Genomic DNA, 21,843 nt, shown 5'->3' on the forward strand with positions numbered 1-21,843 from the left:
GCTCTCAGCAGCTACGGAACGGTCCTTCTCTCTTCTGGTGGTGACCTCTCGCTCCAGTCCCATGCTCAGACATCTTGTGTGAGGGGCAGTGTGGTGTAACACTGCAGCCAAATGTTAACTATAAGGCTGTCCACAAACGTATGCATGGCGACCAGACGAGGACTGATCGGTATAATAGAGCACCTTTAGCCCGAGATATTTCTGTGCCCAGAAGCCTCTACAATTAGAAGTGTTCCCCCTCTCAGTCTCTACGTGTGGTCTGTGCTAAACATTGTACTTCCATATGTAAAAAAAAAAGTACTGACAGGCTCCCTTTAAGGAGGGTCTGTCATCAGGCCAGAAGTGGACTGTTTTTGCTCTTATTTTATTCCCACTGATCCACTCAGTAATCTGTTTTTGGTTTTATATAAATCCGCCATGCGGTTTCAGAGTTATGGGCCTTTTAATTTAGTGCTGATTTTTATGGACTTTCAACGGTGACATGGCGCACATGATCCTCGGGGGCGTGTCTAGCTTAATCTGCATAATTATTTTGTGAGCCACGCCCCTCATGACCATCAAAGTTAGCACTAAATAAAAAGGCCCAGATCTCTGGAACCGTAAGGCGGATTTATAAAAGACAAAAAGCGGATTACTCAGGGGAGCAGCGGGAATAAAATACATGGAAACACTGGATACTTTTGATCTGGTCACAGGTTCTCTTTAAATCCTTTTTAGGTGTATGGGCCGCATTATTAGGGGCCTGTAGCAGCTCCATGTACTTACATCCATGTCAGGAGATATATGAACTACAAAAAAAATACAGATAAAATAATAGGACTGAGAATTATAGCAAAAAAAAGAGAAAAATCTGATAATGCAGCGGCACAAAACAAAACCTAAAATGACACACAGATAAAGCGTCTAGACAGAGAGAACTATGGGGCGACGGAGATGGCGAGGAATGAGGATCCGTGTTGTGCTGTCACGCGAGGGGCTGATAAATTAGTACAGTAATCATCCCGGTGTCAGTCCGCTCTGTTCTGGCATAAAGGGCTTTTTTTTTTTTAGAGAGAGATGAAAACAGGAACCGTCTGGGGAATTTCATTTTTAATTATGTGGCGAGAATAAACAGAAGCAACAGAAAGTACAACGTGAATAATTGATATTATATGAAAACCAAAACACTGCAGGTAGGAATTATTAACGGGATTATTCATCGAAAATTGAGTGACCCCCGAGACGTTACCTCCATATAACCCTGCGCCTCCTCTACATACAGCGCAGCCTTACATTTCACACTGGTTGTTTGATCTTTCTCGTGGTTGACTGTAGCAAAAATGAGTAGTAATCAAAAAATAATAAGATCATGTATTAAATAATCCCTGCAAATATAATGTGTACACACACACACACACACACATATAAATATACACACACATATACATCAAGCTGCTATGTAACATTTAGGAAATCTGTAATTTTGTATTGTTTATTGATATTTTTAGTACTTTGCTTTTTTTTTACTTGCAGTACCATGCCAGGCCACATGGTGCGCTGTGTGGAAGAACCAATGTGCATTATCTGTACATTATCATATACAATAATGATGCTCAGAATAACTCAATAGTCGCAGACTAGAACTTTACACTTTGCGGTCTACAAAGCCCCAGAGTAATTGACTTATTGCGATGTGTTCCGTTAATGTGACAATATATTAGTCAATGCATTGTATGGGCAGGATGTTTTATTGGGGCTCTGTACTGCTGCTGCCGACTGAATCGGATGATTGCAGGCTGCACGATACACATGGCTGCCATGATTGGAGAATGGGGCGAGTGTTCTTAATGGGGAGAGGGGAGCCGGTCGCTGTCAGACACCTCCCCTGACAATAAATGCCATATGAAAAATAATGATTGGTTTCATCCTAACTATCAGCGATCATATGGTGCGCTCCCATCGATGCACATGTAAATGTGTCACCCCATATACCACATGTGACCGCTGCAGCCAATCACTGCTGAGACCAGCGATCGGCTATGACACTGTAGAAGGATTGTCCACGGAACCCAACGTCGCAGTCCACTCACCTCTGAGGGCAGCCCGAGTAAGCCCTCGAATTTAAGGCATACTCTAACTCAAAGCGAGTACGAAGAGCCGCAACATGGCTACGACCAGGGCCACCACGGGCAACCAGGCAATCCGATGAGGCCGACGGGGAAAGGGAACCGCTGCTGTTACTGGATCCTGGGGACATCAACTGCGATCAGAAGAAAGGAGAATGAATTATTTCTGGAGCCCCATAAAGGGGAGGATTTCCGACTCCTCGGGATGTTTCCTGAAGTTCCGCTCATTTTACAAAATGTAACAATTCCAACATTGGCTGAACTTTTACATCACATTTCACTCATGGCGTTTTTTTCTGCACAGATTTATCGCAAAACCTGAATGATTTCTTAATCCCTGCAAAGTCAATCAGATTCCTGGAGTCTCACGCACACGCCGCTTATTTTTCCTTGCAGTTTTGATGCAGATTTAAATCTGCAGGATGTTGATTCTTTCTGCGTTTTTTCCTGAAGTTTTCAATTACCCTAATGAATGGGGAAAAATCTGTAACAAAAGCTAAAAAAAAAATGTGAAAAAAGTGACAAAAATGTAACAAAAATGCGGCTAAAATGTGCTTATTTTACGCTGCGTTTTTCCTGCCCAGAAATGCAGAAATAGTGTAGAAGACTCTGCTGGAAATACTTTACATGGACACAGACCCTAAGAGTTGTGCAGTCTTATGTCCGACTTTCTTTTATGTTTTCTATTCTCCGATTTTTGGAGCACAAATTTTCAAACATCTAAAGCTTCCAATGCTCATCCTGCAACAAAAGAAGTAATAGAAAATGGATCCCTTTAAGGGCATTAATGCTGCGCTGAGCACAGATGAGTCCCGGCCTCGGGCCGTACGGCTGACGCTCTGCGCCGGATAGAATAATGATCAGAACGGCGGCAGAGTCCCGTTATCTAACGATCAGCCGCCCAAAATACACAAAACACCACAAGATCCGGACAACAAGAAGGAGACTACAATCTACCCGGAAAGAAGAGGCGGCCGTGAAAAACGAGGGGGGAAATTAAAGAGATTTTTCAGTTCACCTAATTTGACCGTGAAGCAATCTGTGGCGCCATTAATTTACCGCGGCTGCTCTCGTCGCTCTTCATACAAGTGGCGGCCGTTCATTTTTATGGCTGAGCTCCGTTCACACCAGGGACATCGCGCGATGAGGGTTATAAATGACAGCCGGCTGCAATAATGTATCTCCATGCTGCTGTCAATCAGGTGAATCCTCCTGCTAGGTTCTTTTATTGTTTCCTTACGCGGCAGCATGTTACTCCATTAGTTTGGTCAATATGTTACTCTTTTAATTTCTTAAATGTTGCTATTTTCATTTGAGAAAAAGAGGTAATATAAACTTTTATATATATTTGTTATTTTTGTAAATATTTTTTACAAATATTTTATTGGTTCCTTTAGGGGATTTGAACTTGTGATCTCTTGATGACGTAAACTATGCAGTGAAATACTTCAGTATCGCAGTGTATAGTAAACGTCAAGGTCTCCTATGAATTGGGCTTGGTCCGAATAATATCATTGCAGACACAGAGCTTTTCTGAAGGTCCCCGGCTGTAATGGCAGCCTCCCCTCGGCACCTGCGACTCTGTAAGGGACCGATGGGCTCCGGTCTGATAGCTGCCATGTTGGAGGTCTTTTAAATGCCATTGTCACGCTTGACAGGAGCACTCAAGAGGTTAAATTGATGTGATCAGAGCCGGCTATAGTGATGGTGTGAGTAGGGTTAAAGCCAGAAACATGTAATCTTTAGACCTGGTGTAAATGCCGCTGTTCTCCTGAATCCGGCGATGTTTTTCTTTTCTCCCTGCGCCTTGCCGTTCCTGAGATATGGCCCCTTTTTACCTGTATATAAATCTAGCCTTATTCCAAGTAGGCGTGGTCCCAAAGGAGAAAATATAAGAACCACGCCTACTTGGCTAACAAGAGGAGATTTATATATAGGAAAGAGGAGGGCATATCTCAGGAATGGAGAGGCGCAGGAAGAAAAGGAAAACATCTCCGGAATCAGGAGAACAGCGGCATTTACACCAGGTAAGAAGAATTCGATATTTATGGCGAGTGACGGATTATCTTGCCTCCATATTGCTGAGTATTATGGGCTCGTCCGACCCTCGGCCATGTAAGGACACCGATACTGAGTAGTTGTAGCTAATGAGATGACATTATCAGGTATCACATATAATTCCTCTTCCCTTGTACAATGGATGCCACAAGGAGCAGCGCACCTCCAGCCGCCATGTATAATGACAGCGTCTAGTACAATGGCGGCTGCAGCATAGTCACAGCACTGGTTAATATCCCGCTGCCGCACCGCCGTCCTGCGACTTGATATATGTGGCTTGTGCAGAGACCTCAGACTATATTCATCACACGGCGCAGACACTAACAAAACACACAATCCCCTGCAAACAGCGAATCTCCACCTGATTATTTATCTGCCGTGACATCGCGCTGCTGCTGGATTTTCTTAAGCCTCTTCTGCTGTCAATTTTGAGATGTTTTAAAACAAACAACTTTCGATAATGCAGATAATACAGGACGGAAGAAAATAATTTTTTTTTCACTGGTTACATAGGAATTTACCCTAAAAAAGTCTGTGTATAAAATAACAGGACCCGTAGTGATGGCCTATGGTGACCTCAAAGCCGATGTCTAACCTGAAACACAGTTTTTTTTGTGAAGTCTAAAATTCTATAATAATAAATTTCTTAAAATATCTTCATAGCAATGAGATAGAACTTCCTGGACAGACATGATGATCACATTGTGAGTGCCTGCAGCCGCCACCAGGGGGAGCTCAGGAGCCAACTGTGTATACACAAAACTCAACATCAGAACAGTGCGCAGAGAGCTCCCCCTAGTGGTGGCTGGAAACAGGCAGCAGTTTATCATTTAACAGGATTTTTTTAGACAGTTATTCCTGCATCGCTATAAAGATTTATTTAATAGAAATAATAATCACTAGAACATATTGGATCTGAAAAAAAGGGGTAGCTCCACCTATAAATGTATATCTTATAGACGTATGGGGGGAGGGAGAGTAAAAAAAAAAAAATCATTACAGTCCCTTGCCCCATACCAGTCCTGGTGCAGTAGGACTCCCGGTGGATCACTTTGCTCCTGCAGCTGCGGTCTTTAGCGCCCCCAATGGTGGGAGTGAAAAAGACTATAAAGCGGAGATAAGATTGGAGCCAAAGGAGTAAGCGAGCCAACAGAGGGCCGGTCAGTGAGCGGATAGGACAGCGTTCTCAGGGGAACAAGAGCAAACACGTTCCCGGCCGGCAGCGCAGGGCGGCAGGCAGCGCAGGGCGGCAGGCACATGAGACTCCACTGCGCTGCTGCCTGGGCATGTGCAGAACGATCTTCATCTACCTAGTGGGGCTCAGTGTATCTAATACTGAACATCCACCAACAGCTTCCGCCATGACCCATCGTGTAGGACAGAATGGGAATCGCCATCTCCCACGATACGATGGGACTGGAGTAACTACCTCTGGCCTCTCATTACAGCCTTTGTGTTAAAAACTTTTTATTAAAAGTTTATAAACTTTATGGAACTTTGGGAGAGGTTTAGGAGGCGCACAGTTACCTCGATGTTGCAGAGACATTCTTCTAACTTGGACACAACTTCTGAGAACTCCGGCCGTCCCTGCAAATGATAAGAAGTGCAACAAATAACGATCACCACAAGAATGGTCACAGATCGTCACTTCAAGGGTCAAGGACAGAATGTAAAGGGATCTGTAATTGTAACCATTGTGAAAACTATTTGCCCAACAGACATCATTATTGGCCCCAGGTGGTCTCTATAGGGGATCTGTGAGCACAAAATGACTGGAAACCAAACACAGGAGCTCGACCTTCACGCCGGAGAATCATCGCTCCTTAATCTAGAAGGGTCAAGCGTCACACCCTGATTTTGGGGGGTCCACTCACAATCTCCATTATAGGATGGGGCGGAGGTCCAGGCCCTGTGAAGCGGCTCATGTTCCCCCCACCATGTTTGTATGGACCTCATACACTGGGCACAGTCATGGGGGGCACAAAAGGGTCTTCCCCAAACTGTTCCCACACAGCTGAAGCTACAATTGTCCACAATGTCTTGTGCTGAAGATTTCCCATCACTGGAGCTGGGGGTCCGAGGCCGCCCCCTGATAACAGCCCCTAGCATTATCCTCCTCCACCATCTGTACAGGGGGCACAATGCAGTCAGGGGGTAACGTCCTCCTGGAATCACCAAACCCAGGCCCCTCCGTCAGACGCAGATAGAGAAGTGCGATCCGTCACTGCACAGAACACGTCTCCTCCAGAGTCCAGTGGTGGTGACTTTACACCACTCCATCCGACGCTCGGCATTGTGCTTGGTGATGTACGGCTCTGTCATGGAAAGGTAGTTATATTATAAAGGGCTAGAACTGCATCGGGTGAAGCAAAGTACATCATTTGATGAAGCTCCCAGTATGTGACATGTTGGTAGAAGCGGCGTCGCCCTTTAAACCGTTTCCGCTTTCAGCCACCATAATTCTAGGACACAGAAGCGTCTCGTCCTTCCACGGACGGAGCAGGGATGAGATTACATGATGTAGTGCTCTCGCCAACGCCGCGCCATGAATAAGGAGTCCTCACAGATCCATTTGTAAAGCGGAGAGACGTGGCCGGGTCCTCCGAGCGTTAATCCATCATTAGCGGCGTCTCACTAATGGCCGCGGTGACAGCCGTACTTGTGTCCCCATTGTGTGTTGCAGGTGCCATCGTCCTCCTGCTCGGCGCCTCCCTTTATTTAGTGGAGAGCTGTCCTTCTTCCTGTGCGGTTTGCTCAGAAGAGGCGACTGTCTGTCAAGGCCTCGCGTATATAATAGGTAAGAGTCCTCGCCGGCGTGGAGATCGCCGATGGCACCGGAGAGCTCTGGGCTCGGCACCGGTAATGAATCATCAAATGTCACAAATCAGGAGCGAAACGCAGCGGTAGAATAAATACTTATCCCCCCAAAGCCAAGGAAAGCCAGAACTGGACCCTCACTATAGGAGGTTTCTTTATTAGCACCGCAATAGTCAGTAATGAAAATATTTCCAATTTATATGAAGCTGGAAAGTTATAAAAAAAAAAAAACAATTCCTTTAACACCACACAAAAATCCAAAAAGTCTAATAATCCAGAGTTTATTTTCAGGACAGAAATGCAACATAATGAGGATTGCAGAATGAGATTTGCGGTTTTATTTATTATTTTGGACACTTCTGGACTTTTTTCGGGATGTTCTTTATTCCTGTGAATCAGTTATATTCTATTCAATATTCAAATAGTTTTTTGTTCGGATCTTCATTCATAAGTAAAATTGAGAATTTACTCTAATTAACCATCTTCTTCATTCTCAAAAACTGAGTGATTTTTTTTATACTATAGTTTACAGTTCCTTACCAAGGTTACCGGTCACCGCTGCAGTCTATATCAGAGGTGGCTGATTTCCTAGACAAGGAGGGAATGCTTGAAAACCGATTGCTATTCTGCTTCCAAGCATTGCTCTGAAGCTGGTAAGATCTGTGGCCAACATCAATGTCCCTGAACTTCTTCAATGCTACAGAGGTAAAGTTACCTCTGACAGCTGAATGAGAGAGCGCAGAGTTTGGGCTGCTGGTCTATATATACTGCCTGCCAAAACTCAGTGTCTCCGAGGAATATAAACTGGTTGTGAGGTTTGTCTCTCCCAGTAATATAGGCTGGATGTGAGGTCTGTGTGTTTCTCCCAGTAATATAGGATGGATGTGAGGTCTGTGTGTCTCTCCCAGTAATATAGGCTGGATGTGAGCTCTGTGCGTCTCTCCCAGTAATATAGGCTGGATGTGATCTCAGTGTGTCTCTCCCAGTAATATAGGCTGGATGTGAGGTCTGTGTGTTTCTCCCAGTAATATAGGATGGATGTGAGGTCTGTGTGTCTCTCCCAGTAATATAGGCTGGATGTGAGCTCTGTGCGTCTCTCCCAGTAATATAGGCTGGATGTGATCTCAGTGTGTCTCTCCCAGTAATATAGGCTGGATGTGAGGTCTGTGTGTTTCTCCCAGTAATATAGGATGGATGTGAGGTCTGTGTGTCTCTCCCAGTAATATAGGCTGGATGTGAGGTCTGTGTGTCTCTCCCAGTAATATAGACTGGATGTGAGGTCTGTGTGTCTCTCCCAGTAATATAGGCTGGATGTGAGGTCTGTGTGTCTCTCCCAGTAATATAGGCTGGATGTGAGGTCTGTGTGTCTCTCCCAGTAATATAGGCTGGATGTGAGCTCTGTGCGTCTCTCCCAGTAATATAGGCTGGATGTGATCTCAGTGTGTCTCTCCCAGTAATATAGGCTGGATGTGAGCTCTGTGTAACAACCCTGCCGGCATCACTGCATGGTCTTCCATTCCCCACCTGCCTGTTACATCAACTCACTCACCCAGTGCCATGCTGTGAGATCTGTCTGCTGCCGGCTCCATGCCATGTGCTTCATGGCGGCTTGCTCTGTGTACACTTCCTGGCTGTGTGCATAGGGGGGCGGCGCCAGCCACTCCGGATTCTCCTCCCTTGGGTGTTCCTGGCCAATAGCCTTGAGGCCTCTGATACTTCAGGCATCCTCACCCATTGGAGGACGCCTGAGCAAACTATTCCCCTCAGTTAGCACTTGCTACTGAGCTGCCAGGTCGTGTCTGTTCCGGTCTCAGAGGGCTGCAACTAGCAGGCCTTCATCTGTGTTCTGTTTGTGTATCCATGTCTGTTCTTGTCTTAACTCTGGTCTATGTCCGTTCCTGTTCCTTCTTTGTCATTTGTCATTTCCCACTCTGCTGTGTGTACCTCCGCCTTATCTCTCTGCTCTGCTTGCCACTATCAGTGGTTCTGCATCTCTCTGCTCAGTTCTTCCACAACCTGTGGATCTGTGCCTCTCAGCTTTCCTCGCCACAACCTGTGGTTCTGCACTCTCTTGCTCTTGGTGTTACCTCCTGCGGTTCTGGCTCTTGGCTCCGCCTCCAGCATCTCCGCTCCTGGCTCCGCCTCCAGTGTCTCCGCTCTTGGCTCCGCCTCCAGCGTCTCCGCTCTTGGCTCCGCCCCCTGCGGCTCCGTGTTTGGCTCTGCCTTCTCTTCTCTTAGCTCTGCCTTCTTCTTCTCTACTCTTAGCTCCACCTCCTGCTCTTACTCCGCCTCCTGTGATTCTGCTTTGCATCCACTCTTGCTCTACCTTTATTCTGTATTCTGCAACTTGCCGTACGGGTCTCTACCTGTTTCTTTATGTTCTCCAGTCTGAACAGGTTCTTACCTGTTTCCATACATCCACCTGAATACCGGTTCCTACCAGAGTATCAGCCCTGTCTGCCTGTATCTCCGTCAAGCCAGTCTGCCATACCCGTCTGTCCGCCAGTGTCTGCCTGTGTCTTGTCCCCGGTGGGATCAGCATCCACAGTCTGACTCCACCCTGGAGTGGTACCTGGTAGCTTCCTATTGCACAAGTCTGTCCTCACCATCAGAGGCTCCAGTGAACACCTAGGAAGCTACTTAGTTACGCCCCTTCCAGGGAAGTTCGGTCTGTGGTCCAGTGGGGCCGCACCCCCAGGCGCCCGCGCCAACCAGTCTCGGCTCGGCGCGAGCGTTACACTCTGTGTGCCTCTCCCAGTAACTTTCTTCCTTTTCTGGAGCCTGCTTTCTCTGCTCTTCCTGACACTGTACATACTTTCTTCCCTATAAACACTGAGTAGATTTGTACATAACCCCTTCCTGCTGCTATTTTTTTTTACTCTGAGAGGAGGTGAAGGGAGAGCAGAGAGAGTCATCAGAACCAGATTTGTAACATTTTTGCAGAGCACTCAGCTAGATAACTGACTGAGAGACAAAATTCTAGAAAATTATTAATGAAGACTCGAGAATGTGGCTAACTGGACATTTAGGAAAGAAATTCTGCATGACAATGCACTTGGCCTTTGATACTTTCTTTATTAGCCAGATAGAAAAGTCACTGTACAGTATGACTCCAGGACTCATAGCGGCCAAGTATCATACGTCCGTTGATTTGAATGGAGTGCAATTACTGCAGTGAGCACCGGGGATAATGACCACCGGGGATAACAACCACCGGGGATAACAACCACCGGGGATAACAACCACCGGGAATAACGACTACCGGGGATAACAATCACTGAGGATAACGACTACCGGAGATGACGACCACCGGGGATAACAACCACCGGGGATAACAACCACTGGGGATAACGACCACTGGGGATAACGACTACCGGAGATGACGACTACTGGGGATAACAACCACTGGGGATAACAACCACCGGGGATAACAACCACCGGGGATAACAACCACCGGGGATAATGACCACTGGGGATAACGACCACCGGGGATAACGACCACCGGGGATAATGACCACCGGGGATAACGACCACCGAGGATAACAACCACTGGGGATAATGACTACCGGGGATAAGGCCTACTGGGGATAACTACCACTGGGGATAATGACCACCGGGGATAATGACCACCAGAGGATAACAACCACCGGAGATAACGACCACTGGGGATAACAATCACTGAGGATAACGACTACCGGAGATGACGACTACTGGGGATAACAACCACCGGGGATAACGACCACCGGGGATAACGAACACTGGGGATAACGAACACCGGGGTCAATGACTACTGGGGATAACGACCACTGGGGATAACGACCACCAGGGATAACGACCACTGGGGATAACGACCACCGGGGATAACTGGGGCCATTGGCGTCGTGGGACGATGAACCCCACAATAAGGGCCGGTTGTGACTCCTATTTCTGTGTGTCCTCCAGCCCCATCACTGACTGTGCTCCTCGGAGGAGGGGGCAGGGATAGATGCCGGCTCTGCTCCATGGGTTAGTTTGTATCGGGATAGTTTCCAGGTCAGCATACGGATATACTCGTGCTCGCTCATGGTTCAGGGTCGTGCATTACTACGTGCAGGTGACAGATCACATTGTGCAGATTGCCTCCCGCATTGTCCGCACGGTCCGCATTATGGCTGCAGGCGGCACGTTCCGCAGAGCGACGCTTCGTAGCGATTACATATGGACATTCAGTGTTTTCGGGAGAGCGCGGCTTCCATTTAATGACTTATATCCGTGTCTTTAAAAACCAATCTGCAGCATCGTTAGTACAGTTGGTGCGGCGGCTTATATGACTGGCGTCTGGCGCATTATGGCCGATGCTGGATTTTTAATGCCAGTCTATTTTTTTTTGCCTTTGTCTAAATGAACATACTGAGGAGAGGCGATTTCTATCTGATTACAAGTAATTTTCTTCACTACCATTAACTCCTTTCATAAAACACATATGCCAGGAACGAAGGCTAAAAACATCTGAGGAGGACAATTGTGGGCGCTTCTAAAAGGGGATGGATGCAATTAAATAAAAACAGAACTAGCGCCACTCTTGTATTTAGTCCGTGTTGGGTATTGCAACTTAGCCCAATTATAAGAAATGACTTAGTTTCTTTAAGAAAGTACCGTACCTTTTACTTTAAAGGGGTTGCAGAGGACTTTTATATCAGTCCCCTTCTTGCCAGTCATCTGTTGGCAGGTTCAGCAGCAGATGAATGTGCACAGTGCACAAAGCCAGCACAGCGCCACCCACCGTGTAGTGGCCACTCCAGGTACTGCAGCTCAGATCTCATTCTTTTTCAATAACCCTTTCATGACCGGGTAATTTTTCTGTTTTCGTTTTTTTCCTCCCTGTATTTTTAATAACTTTTTTTCATTTTTCAATTGATATAGCTGCTTGTTTTTGTGGGACGAGCTGTAGTTTTGCACGACATCATTCATTTTACCATGAAAAATGGGAGAAAAGACACAAGTGCGGTGAAAAAGAGATAAAAAATACATTTCCGACATGGTATAATTTTGGGTTTTATTTTTACTGTATTCATGGTCCAGTAAACATGACCTGATAACAGAATTCTTCAGGTCAGTATGATCATTGCGATACCAAACTTACAGGATTTTTTATTTTAAGTAAGTGGTGTAAAACATTACAGAAATTTGTAAAAATAAAAATGGATTTTGTGTCACCATATTCTGAGACCTGTAATGTTTTCATTTTTCTGTTCATGCATCAGTGTGAGGGCACTTTTTTATTTTTTTTATTTTTTTTTTTAACATTTTTCTTTTAGCGCTTTTGGGAGACTTGAATTTGTGATCACTTGATCGCTTGTGCTATATACTGCAGTACTACACTATAGCAGTATATTGCTAAAATGTCTGGCCTTCACAGGAGTACCAACACGCAGCCAATGGAGCCTTCAGCAGGCCCTTGGCAGCCATGGTAAATCACTATCGAGCTCTTTGTACTGCACGCCTTAAATGCCATCGTCACAGATAGACAGCAGCACTTAAGGCGTTAACTGCCTGCTCCAGATGGCGGATGATGACTGATACTCTTCCAGCATCTCCTCGATACACAAGGCTCAGTCAATAGACAGGCACCTGGCATAGGATGTTGTCTGTCAGGAAGGTGCTGATATCAGAGTTCTGCACAACTCGTCTAATCTCATGCAGCTCCCTTAATGTGCTCATTAACAGCAGCACTTAAGGCGTCAACTGCCTGCTCCACATGGCAAATGATGGATGTTACTTATCAAGCATCTCCTCGTTACAGGAGGCTCAGTCCATAGACAGGCACCTGGCATAGGATGTTGTCTGTCAGGAAGGTGCTGATATCAGAGTCCGGCACAACTCGTCTAATCTCATGCAGCTCCTTTAATGTGCTCATTAGTATTTTACATTTTTTAAGTTTTTTTTATTTCCTTTGTATCTTTTGCTTCTTGCCCTTTTGCTCTACATTTATTTGTAATAGAACATAGGACCCTGAGCAATAACCAAAGCAGGGGCTTCTCATAGTCTCATCCTCCATAATACCAACCTCCTCCCATATTGTGCCCAAATAACAACTCCTCTAGTCTACATAATACTACAATTCCATTCCCTAAAAGTTACCACCATAAACGAAATAATACTGGGTGTTTTTTTACTTTGCTCTAGGAGTTGTCCCAAGTGATCCCACAGGAATATCTCCAGGGTTTCCACGTGGATTTGCTATGTCACATTTCAGACCTATGCCATGGTATGATCCATTGGTTTGGCAGAACAATGAACATACAAGCTATATATATTTTTGGCTTGAATAACCATGTGATTGTTCGAGCTGTTGAAGACTCCACCAGTAGAAATCCATTTCTGAAACTTTATGGAATATGAAGAGATGTTGAGTATTTGTGGCAGGGGTGGCGGGGGTTGGAGAGGCAGCAATCACACATGAGTCAATGTGGTTGTAGAGCTGATAATTATCTGTATAGGTGGAGCAGCTTGAGCAGAACTTAATTACCTCTCCCTATGATATTACAGCTTTTCCTGGCAGCACCAAGCTCCTGACTATCACAGATGGCAACGTATCGGTCATCGGCGTCCACAACTTCTCTCATCTCGTAGACCTCACATTGCTTAAATTAAGTGGTAACAAAATCTAAAAGATCCAAAATGGAGCCTTCACCAATCTCACCAAACTGCAGACCTTAGCATTGGACAACAATCAGATCTCGTCCACGTCCATCACTAATGGAACCTTCTTCTCCCTTCAGAATCTCGAAACTCTGCAGCTGAACAGTAATGACCTCGGCAGCATCCATGGGACTTGGTTTGGGAGCACAAAACATCTCTTCAGACTGGAGATCAACAAGAACCAGATTACAAACCTGACACACGACAGTTTGGCATCCAACGCTCTTCACCGTCTACAGCACTTAGACCTTTCCAGCAATTTTATCAATTTTATCCACGAAGGGACTTTTCGAAGCCTCCTGCAACTCAAGCAACTGGACCTGTCCAAGAACAGGCTGACCAAACTGCCGGACGTCTTCTCTTTATTGCCCAGTCTCACCTTCTTAAACTTGGGCAATAACCATTGGAACTGTAGCTGTGAACTTTACGGGTTGGCTGATTTTTTAAGGAATTACACATATTCCACAAGACGAGTCCTGAAGGGTAGAAACGGTCTTCAGTGTAGTTCCTCCAGTAACCCGGCAGTCACATCTCTGCTGCAGCTAACGGATCGGAACTGTGGAACCAAATCTTATAACATCACAGTCCTCACAAGGGAGAAGAACAGAGGACCCTCCAGAGAAGGTCTGCTGATATCAATCCTGGTCATCACAGGTAGGGCCACTCACAAAATGTCGCCTTGTGAAAAGATCATTAGTGATTTATTACAGATAATATTGAGTAAAAGGAACATTAGTAAAGCGAATAAGGTCATAGCCTTAGATTGGCCAAATCTGACACTTATGGGGGAACCTGCCGATCTAATGCACATGGAGGACTGGGAATCGGGCACGTTTAATTTTGTGTTCTTTAAGGGTTTATGACAAGATCTTATGTCATGTCCTATCCAGAGGGTAATGGATAAGTTACTGATCGCTGAGGATCTGACCGCTGTGACCCTAGAAATGTGGCTCTGCAAAGCTCTGTCCGAATAGTGTGCACCTCCGCTCCATTCATTCTCTACGGGACTACCGAAGATAACCGATGGGTTTTTCTGAACTTAGCAACTTATTGCTTATGCACAACTGGGGGTCTGACTCCAAGAGACCCCATAGATCCTGAAAATGGGGCTTTGAAATGGTCAGAGAATAAATGGAGGGGTGGCTGCACATGAGATCCTGAGAGCAAGACTCTGAAAAAACCTGTTGGAACGGAGCAGTGGCCGCTCCACTCATTGTCTATGGTGTGGCTGATGATAACCGAGTGCTACACTCATTGTCTATGGCACGGCTGAAGATAACCGAGTGCTACACTTTGCTATCTCTGACCATTCCAACAGGACAACTTAGGGTCCTGCTCTCTGGGGTCCCAGTGATTGAACACCCAATGATCTGTAACTAAAAAAACTCTTTAAAACTCTAGGTGTCTTTTAGAGGCTTACACCACTTTCCGCACATGCACGCTCAGCCGAGTCGAATGTACATGTACGGTACAGACCAAAAGTTTGGACACACCTTCTCATTTAAAGATTGTTCTGTATTTTCATGACTATGAAAGTTGTACATTCACACTGAAGGCATCAAAACTATGAATTAACACATGTGGAATTATATACTTAAAAAAAGGGTGAAACAACTGAAATTATGTCTTATATTCTAGGTTCTTCAAAGTAGCCACCTTTTGCTTTGCTGACTGCTTTGCACACTCTTGGCATTCTCTTGATCAGCTTCAAGAAGTAGTCACCAGGAATGGTTTTCACTTCACAGGTGTGCCCTGTCAGGTTTAATAAGTGGAATTTCTTGCCTTATAAATGGGGTTGGGACCATCAGTTGTGTTGTGCAGACGTCTGGTGGATACACAGCTGATAGTCCTACTGAATAGACTGTTAGTATTTGTATTATGGCAAGAAAAAAGCAGCTAAGTAAAGAAAAACGAGTGGCCATCATTACTTTAAGAAATGAAGGTCAGTCAGTCCGAAAAATTAGGAAAACTTTGAAAGTGTCCCCAAGTGCAGAGGCAAAAACCATCAAGCGCTACAAAGAAACTGGCTCACATGAGGACCGCCCCAGAAAAGGAAGACCAAGAGTCACCTCTGCTTCTGAGGATAAGTTTATCCGAGTCACCAGCCTCAGAAATCGCAGGTTAACAGCAGCTCAGATTAGAGACCAGGTCAATGCCACACAGAGTTCTAGCAGCAGACACATCTCTACAACAACTGTTAAGAGGAGACTTTGTGCAGCAGGCCTACATGGTAAAATAGCTGCTAGGAAACCACTGCTAAGGACAGGCAACAAGCAGAAGAGACTTGTTTGGGCTAAAGAACACAAGGAATGGACATTAGCCCAGTGGAAATCTGTGCTTTGGTCTGATGAGTCCAAATTTGAGATCTTTGGTTCCAACCACCGTGTCTTTGTGCGAAGCAGAAAAGGTGAACGGATGGATTCTACATGCCTGGTTCCCACCGTGAAGCATGGCGGAGGAGGTGTGATGGTGTGGGGGTGCTATGCTGGTGACACTGTTGGGGATTTATTCTAAATTGAAGGCATACTGAACCAGCATGGCTACCACAGCATCTTGCAGCAGCATGCTATTCCATCCGGTTTGCGTTTAGTTGGACCATCATTTATTTTTCCACAGGACAATGACCCCAAACACACCTCCAGGCTGTGTAAGGGCTATTTGACCAAGAAGGAGAGTGATGGGGTGCTACGCCAGATGACCTGGCCTCCACAGTCACCAGACCTGAACCCAATCGAGATGGTTTGGGGTGAGCTGGACCGCAGAGTGAAGGCAAAAGGGCCAACAAGTGCTAAGCATCTCTGGGAACTACTTCAAGATTATTGGAAGACCATTCCCAGTGACTACTTCTTGAAGCTCATCAAGAGAATGCCAAGAGTGTGCAAAGCAGTCATCAAAGCAAAAGGTGGCTACTTTGAAGAACCCAGAATATAAGACATATTTTCAGTTGTTTCACACTTTTTTGTTAAGTATATAATTCCACATGTGATAATTCATAGTTTTGATGCCTTCAGTGTGAATGTACAATTTTCATAGTCATGAAAATACAGAAAAATCTTTAAATGAGAAGGTGTGTCCAAACTTTTGGTCTGTACTGTATATGGAAAGGCCAATCATAGGATCTTTAAAAGGGAAGTTCCCAGTACGTTACGGCTTATGTGGAAGACGGCAAAATCTTTTAATAAGAGGTGAAGTTGCTTGTCTTTACGAGACATTTGCAATTTTACCCATTTAACAAGATGAGAGAACTTGGAAAGAACAAGGAGAGAGACCCTCTGCGGAACTTGCTGAATGCCTTCCCTCTTGGCGCCATCATAGCGGCCATGATATTTGTTCCTCGTCTTTGGCCTCTGTTTCTTGATTGCCCCACAATTGTCTGTGATTTTTTTGTGCTACAGTTTGGCTGTTGCTCGTGTTAATCCCGTCCCTCATTGATTTGCAGGATTCATTGCGGTCACGCTCCTCATCATCCTCATTGCAAAATGTGCCCTAAAGCCGAACAAGTCGAATGAACGGGGTCCAACAAGGTGCTCATGCGAAGGAGCCCAACAGTTCCCAAGAATACGAGGCCCCGTCTGTAAAATCGACTTCACCCCAGAAGATCTCCGTGATGTCATGTCCTCTGTGGATTCTGCCAGGAACGGTAAACCACATATGGGATGTAATGTGCAGAAATCAGGCAAGTGTGTGAGCGGCGGTGGCGGCACGGAGAGCCTGCCAGGACGGTATTACATCTGCTTCCACTGTCGGCTGGTGCAGTGGCGTCCTCCCTCCCCTGCAGCCATGTTTGACACTAATGAAGTCGGCTGCATTTCAAACAGCATTCAAAGGATTCCCGATAATCCGCACGACTCTGTGCGCGCTGCTCCGCGGGAAGGCGCCAACACAACTGTCTTACAGGAGTTGTCAAGATTTAATAAAGGTAAAGCTTTCTGAGAGATAACCCTTTAAGATTTTTATATTTCTGCCTTTGTACTGAAATCCGAGTGTCAAAAGAGCCGCGATCCAGGGCGGCCGCTGCGCTCCTCTTAAACCGACGGGGTTGAGAGAACACAAATTAGTGTCAATGGCCAAAGACGAATCTACGAGGAATTAGCTAAAATGTAGGAAAATAACAGATAATTTTTGGATTATTTCTGGATTCTCACGACTGGCACACACCTGACAGCGCCGGCCAAACACTATAAGGATGATGCCCATAACGTACCGCCATACACTGCTTATATAATATCGCTAAGTAGGTCTCATATACAGTGGTGGGTAAAAGTCTGGGCACCCCTGGTCAAAATTACTGTTATTGTGAACAGTTAGGGAAATTGTAGATGGAATGAGCTCTATAAGGCTAAAGATACAGATGACACATTTCCTTTGTATTTTAGGCCAAAAATATATATATATTTTCATCTTTTACAGTTTAAAAATTACAAAAAGGAAAATGGGCGAATGCAAACATTTGGGCACCCTGCATGGTTAGTACCTAGTAGCACCCCCTTTTGCAAATGTCACAGCTTGTAAACACTTTTTGTAGCCAGACAATAGACTTTCAACTCATCTCTGATGGATTTTCATCTGTTCTTCCTTGGAGAATTCCTCCCATTCTGTGAGATTCCTGGGCCGTCTTCCATTCTCTGCTATTTTGAGGTCTAGCCACAGATTATCAATGACATTCAGATCAGGGGACTGTGAGGGCCATTGTAAAACCTTCAGTTTGCGCCTTTTCAGGTCATCTATTGTGGATTGTAACGTGTGTTTAGGATCATAATCCATTTGTAGAAGCCATCCTCTTCATCTTTTCATTTCCAGCTTTTGTACAGATGGTTTTCAGTTTGCATCAAGAATTTGTTGACATTTCATTGAATCCATTCTTCCCTCTACCCATGAAATGTTCCTTATGCCATTGGCTGCAACACAAACCTAAAGCATGATTGATCCTCCCCCCATGCTTAATGGTTGGCAAGATGTTCTTTTCCTGAAATTCTGTGCCCTTTTTTCTCCACACATACCTTTTATCATTGTAGCCAAAGAGATCTCTTTTAACCTCATTGGTCCACAGGACTTGATTCCAAAATGCACCAGGCTTGTTTAGATGTTGTTTTGTATACTCATGATGATTTTTAAGGGGAGGACACAGGAGAGGTTTTCTTCTGATGACTCTTCCATGAAGGCCATATTTGTGCAGGAGTCTCTGTAAAGTAGAACAATGTACCACAACTCCAGAGTCTGCTGAATCTTTCTGAAGATCTTTAGCTGTGAAGTGGGGGTTCCGATTTGCCTATCTTGACCTCCACTGTTCCTGGTAACTGGCATTAATTACATTTCAAACTGAGGAAAGGGCAACTTGAAAACGCTTTCCTATCCTATTTTAGCCTTCTCCTTCTTTGTGGCCTCCATCATTTTAATATTCAGAGTGCTCTGCAGCTGCTTAGAAGAACCTATGGCTGTTGTTTTTTGCGCAGGGTTAGAGGAGGCCGGGTTTTTATAAAGATGGGAAGTTTGCATCACCCGGCCTTTCGTACCGATGATGGTGAACAAGCCATAACCCTAAGGCTAATTAAGGTCTGAAACCTTGGTTAAAGCTATCTGAGCACACAGATCAGCAAGGGTGCACAAACTTTTGCATCGGACAGTTTTCTTTTTGTATTTTTAAAATAAGACAAATATATATATATATATATATATATATATATATATATATATATATATATATATATATTTACCTAAAATACAAAGGAAATGTGTCATCTTTAACTCTAGACCTTTTAGAGATCATTTCATCTTCAACTTGCTTAACTGTTCACAATAACAGTAATTGCAAACTTGCACATGCCACTGTATGACTGCCATAATCTGCTCAAGTAATACAGGGATTACATAAGACTGACAAATAGCAGGTAGAACTAGCACCACAGCAGCCATGGTGCTGTAATCTAGCCCTTTTTTTACTGAGAAAATAACCAAAACTCTTTTTGGTTTTGATTACTATAACATGCTAGTAATCAGTCATCCAATCTCAAAACGCTTCTATTTTCAATCAACAGCATCCTTAATGCAGTAGCAAAGCCTATCTTTCTATTCAGCTGCTACACTGAAGTCTCAACCCTGTGCCAGGCACTGCACTGGTTACCCACTTATTATAAAATACAATATAAAACGTATTATTCTCAACTACACAGCTCTCCACACTGCTGCTCTGCCTTACATCTCCACATCTCTGTCTACCACCCTACCTGTCCTCTCCACAGTGCTGCACCACCCTACATCTCCTCCTCATCTCTATCTACCACCCTTCCTGTCCTCTCCACAGTGCTGCACCACCCTACATCTCCTCATCTGTCTACCACCCTACCTGTCCTCTCCACAGTGCTGCACCACCCTACATCTCCTCATCTCTATCTTCCATCCTACCCATCCTCTCCACAGTGCTGAACTAGACATAGCTGAACTAGAGCGGGTGCAGAGAAGAGCGACCAAGGTTATTAGAGGACTGGGGGGTCTGCAATACCAAGATAGGTTATTACACTTGGGGCTATTTAGTTTGGAAAAACAAAAACGAAGGCTAAGGGGCGATCTTATGTTAATGTATAAATATATGAGGGGACAGTACAAAGACCTTTCTGATGATCTTTTTAATCATAGACCGGTGACAGGGACAAGGGGGCATCCTCTACGTCTGGAGGAAAGAAGGTTTAAGCATAATAACAGACGCGGATTCTTTACTGTAAGAGCAGTGAGACTATGGAACTCTCTGCTGTATGATGTTGTAATGAGTGATTCATTGCTTACATTTAAGAGGGGACTGGATACCTTTCTGGAAAAGTATAATATTACAGGTTATATATATTAGATTCCTTAATAGGACGTTGATCCAGGGAACTAGTCTGATTGCCGTATGTGGGGTCGGGAAGGAATTTTTTTCCCCATGGTGGAGCTTACTCTTTGCCACATGGGTTTTTTTGCCTTCCTCTGGATCAACATGTTAGGGCATGTTAGGTTAGGCTATGGGTTGAACTAGATGGACTTAAAGTCTTCCTTCAACCTTAACTATGTAACTATCCTACATCTCCTTCCTCATCTCTGTCTACCAGTCCTCTCCACGTTGCTGCACCCCCTACATCTCCGTTAACCACCCTACCTGTCCTCTCCACGGTGCTACGCCACCCTACATCTCATCATCTTGATCTATCACCTTACCCGTCCTCTCCACAGTGCTGCGCCACCCTACATCTCCTCATCTTCGTCTACCACCCTATCTGTCCTCTCCAGTGCTGCACCATCCTATATCTCCTTCCTCATCTGTCTACCACCTATCTGTCCTCTCCACAGTGCTGCGCCACCCTACATCTCCTTCCTCATCTCTGTCTACCACTCTTACCTCTCCTCTCCACAGTGCTGCACCACCCTACATCTCCTCATCTTCGTCTACCACCTATCTGTCCTCTCCACAGTGCGGCACCACCCTACATCTCCTTCCTCATCTCTGTCTACCACTCTTACCTCTCCTCTCCACAGTGCTGCACCACCCTACATCTCCTCATCTTCGTCTACCACCTATCTGTCCTCTCCACAGTGCTGCGCCACCCTACATCTCCTTCCTCATCTGTCTACCACCTATCTGTCCTCTCCACAGTGCTGCGCCACCCTACATCTCTCCTTCATCATCTCCGTTAACCACTCTTACCTCTCCTCTCCACAGTGCTGCACCACCCTACATCTCCTCATCTTTGTCTACCACCTATCTGTCCTCTCCACAGTGCTGCGCCACCCTACATCTCCTTCCTCATCTCTGTCTACCACTCTTACCTCTCCTCTCCACAGTGCTGCACCACCCTACATCTCCTCATCTTCGTCTACCACCTATCTGTCCTCTCCACAGTGCGGCACCACCCTACATCTCCTTCCTCATCTCTGTGTTCCACCCTGCCCGTCCTCTCCACAGTGCTGTATTACACTACCATCCTCCCAATGCCATGGATAAATCATGCTTTGGGGGTTGTGTTGCAGCCAATGGCATAAGGAACATTTCATGGGTAGAGGGAAGAATGGATTCAATGAAATTTCGACAAATTCTTGATGCAGACATAAAACCATCTGTAAAAAAAGCTGAAGGTGAAAGAGGCCCATGATCCAATGCAATGACATCACAGCTGACTATTTTAATTTTTCCTTCCAGATACAACTTCTGCCA

The 21,843-nt window shown here is 45.2% G+C and overlaps 2 protein-coding genes across 5 annotated transcripts in view; one reads left to right on the plus strand and one right to left on the minus strand.

Moving 5' to 3' along the window:
• Positions 1-21,843, plus strand: part of LRRC53 (leucine rich repeat containing 53) — a 66,885-nt gene that overhangs the window by 41,226 nt on the left and 3,816 nt on the right. The window contains exons 2-3 of one of the 2 annotated variants that reach the window (XM_077277327.1): positions 13,509-14,315; positions 17,101-17,580. In XM_077277327.1, coding sequence (XP_077133442.1) covers positions 17,274-17,580 — 307 coding nt within the window. In that variant the 5' untranslated portion in view covers positions 13,509-14,315; positions 17,101-17,273. Of the gene's footprint in view, positions 1-13,475; positions 14,316-17,100; positions 17,581-21,843 lie in introns of those variants that run through there. The other variant, XM_077277328.1, reaches the window with a different exon arrangement.
• LOC143788012 (serine/threonine-protein kinase TNNI3K) overlaps positions 1-21,843 on the minus strand; it is a 179,497-nt gene that overhangs the window by 21,880 nt on the left and 135,774 nt on the right. For 2 of the 3 annotated variants that reach the window (XM_077277332.1, XM_077277329.1), the window contains 2 exons: positions 5,691-5,750; positions 2,070-2,239 (listed from right to left, as the gene is read on the minus strand). In XM_077277332.1, coding sequence (XP_077133447.1) covers positions 2,070-2,239; positions 5,691-5,750 — 230 coding nt within the window. The remainder of the gene's footprint in view (positions 1-2,069; positions 2,240-5,690; positions 5,751-21,843) is intronic. The other variant, XM_077277330.1, reaches the window with a different exon arrangement.

Source organism: Ranitomeya variabilis, chromosome 8 (genome assembly GCF_051348905.1).
Source record: "Ranitomeya variabilis isolate aRanVar5 chromosome 8, aRanVar5.hap1, whole genome shotgun sequence".
Taxonomy (NCBI): domain Eukaryota; kingdom Metazoa; phylum Chordata; class Amphibia; order Anura; family Dendrobatidae; genus Ranitomeya; species Ranitomeya variabilis.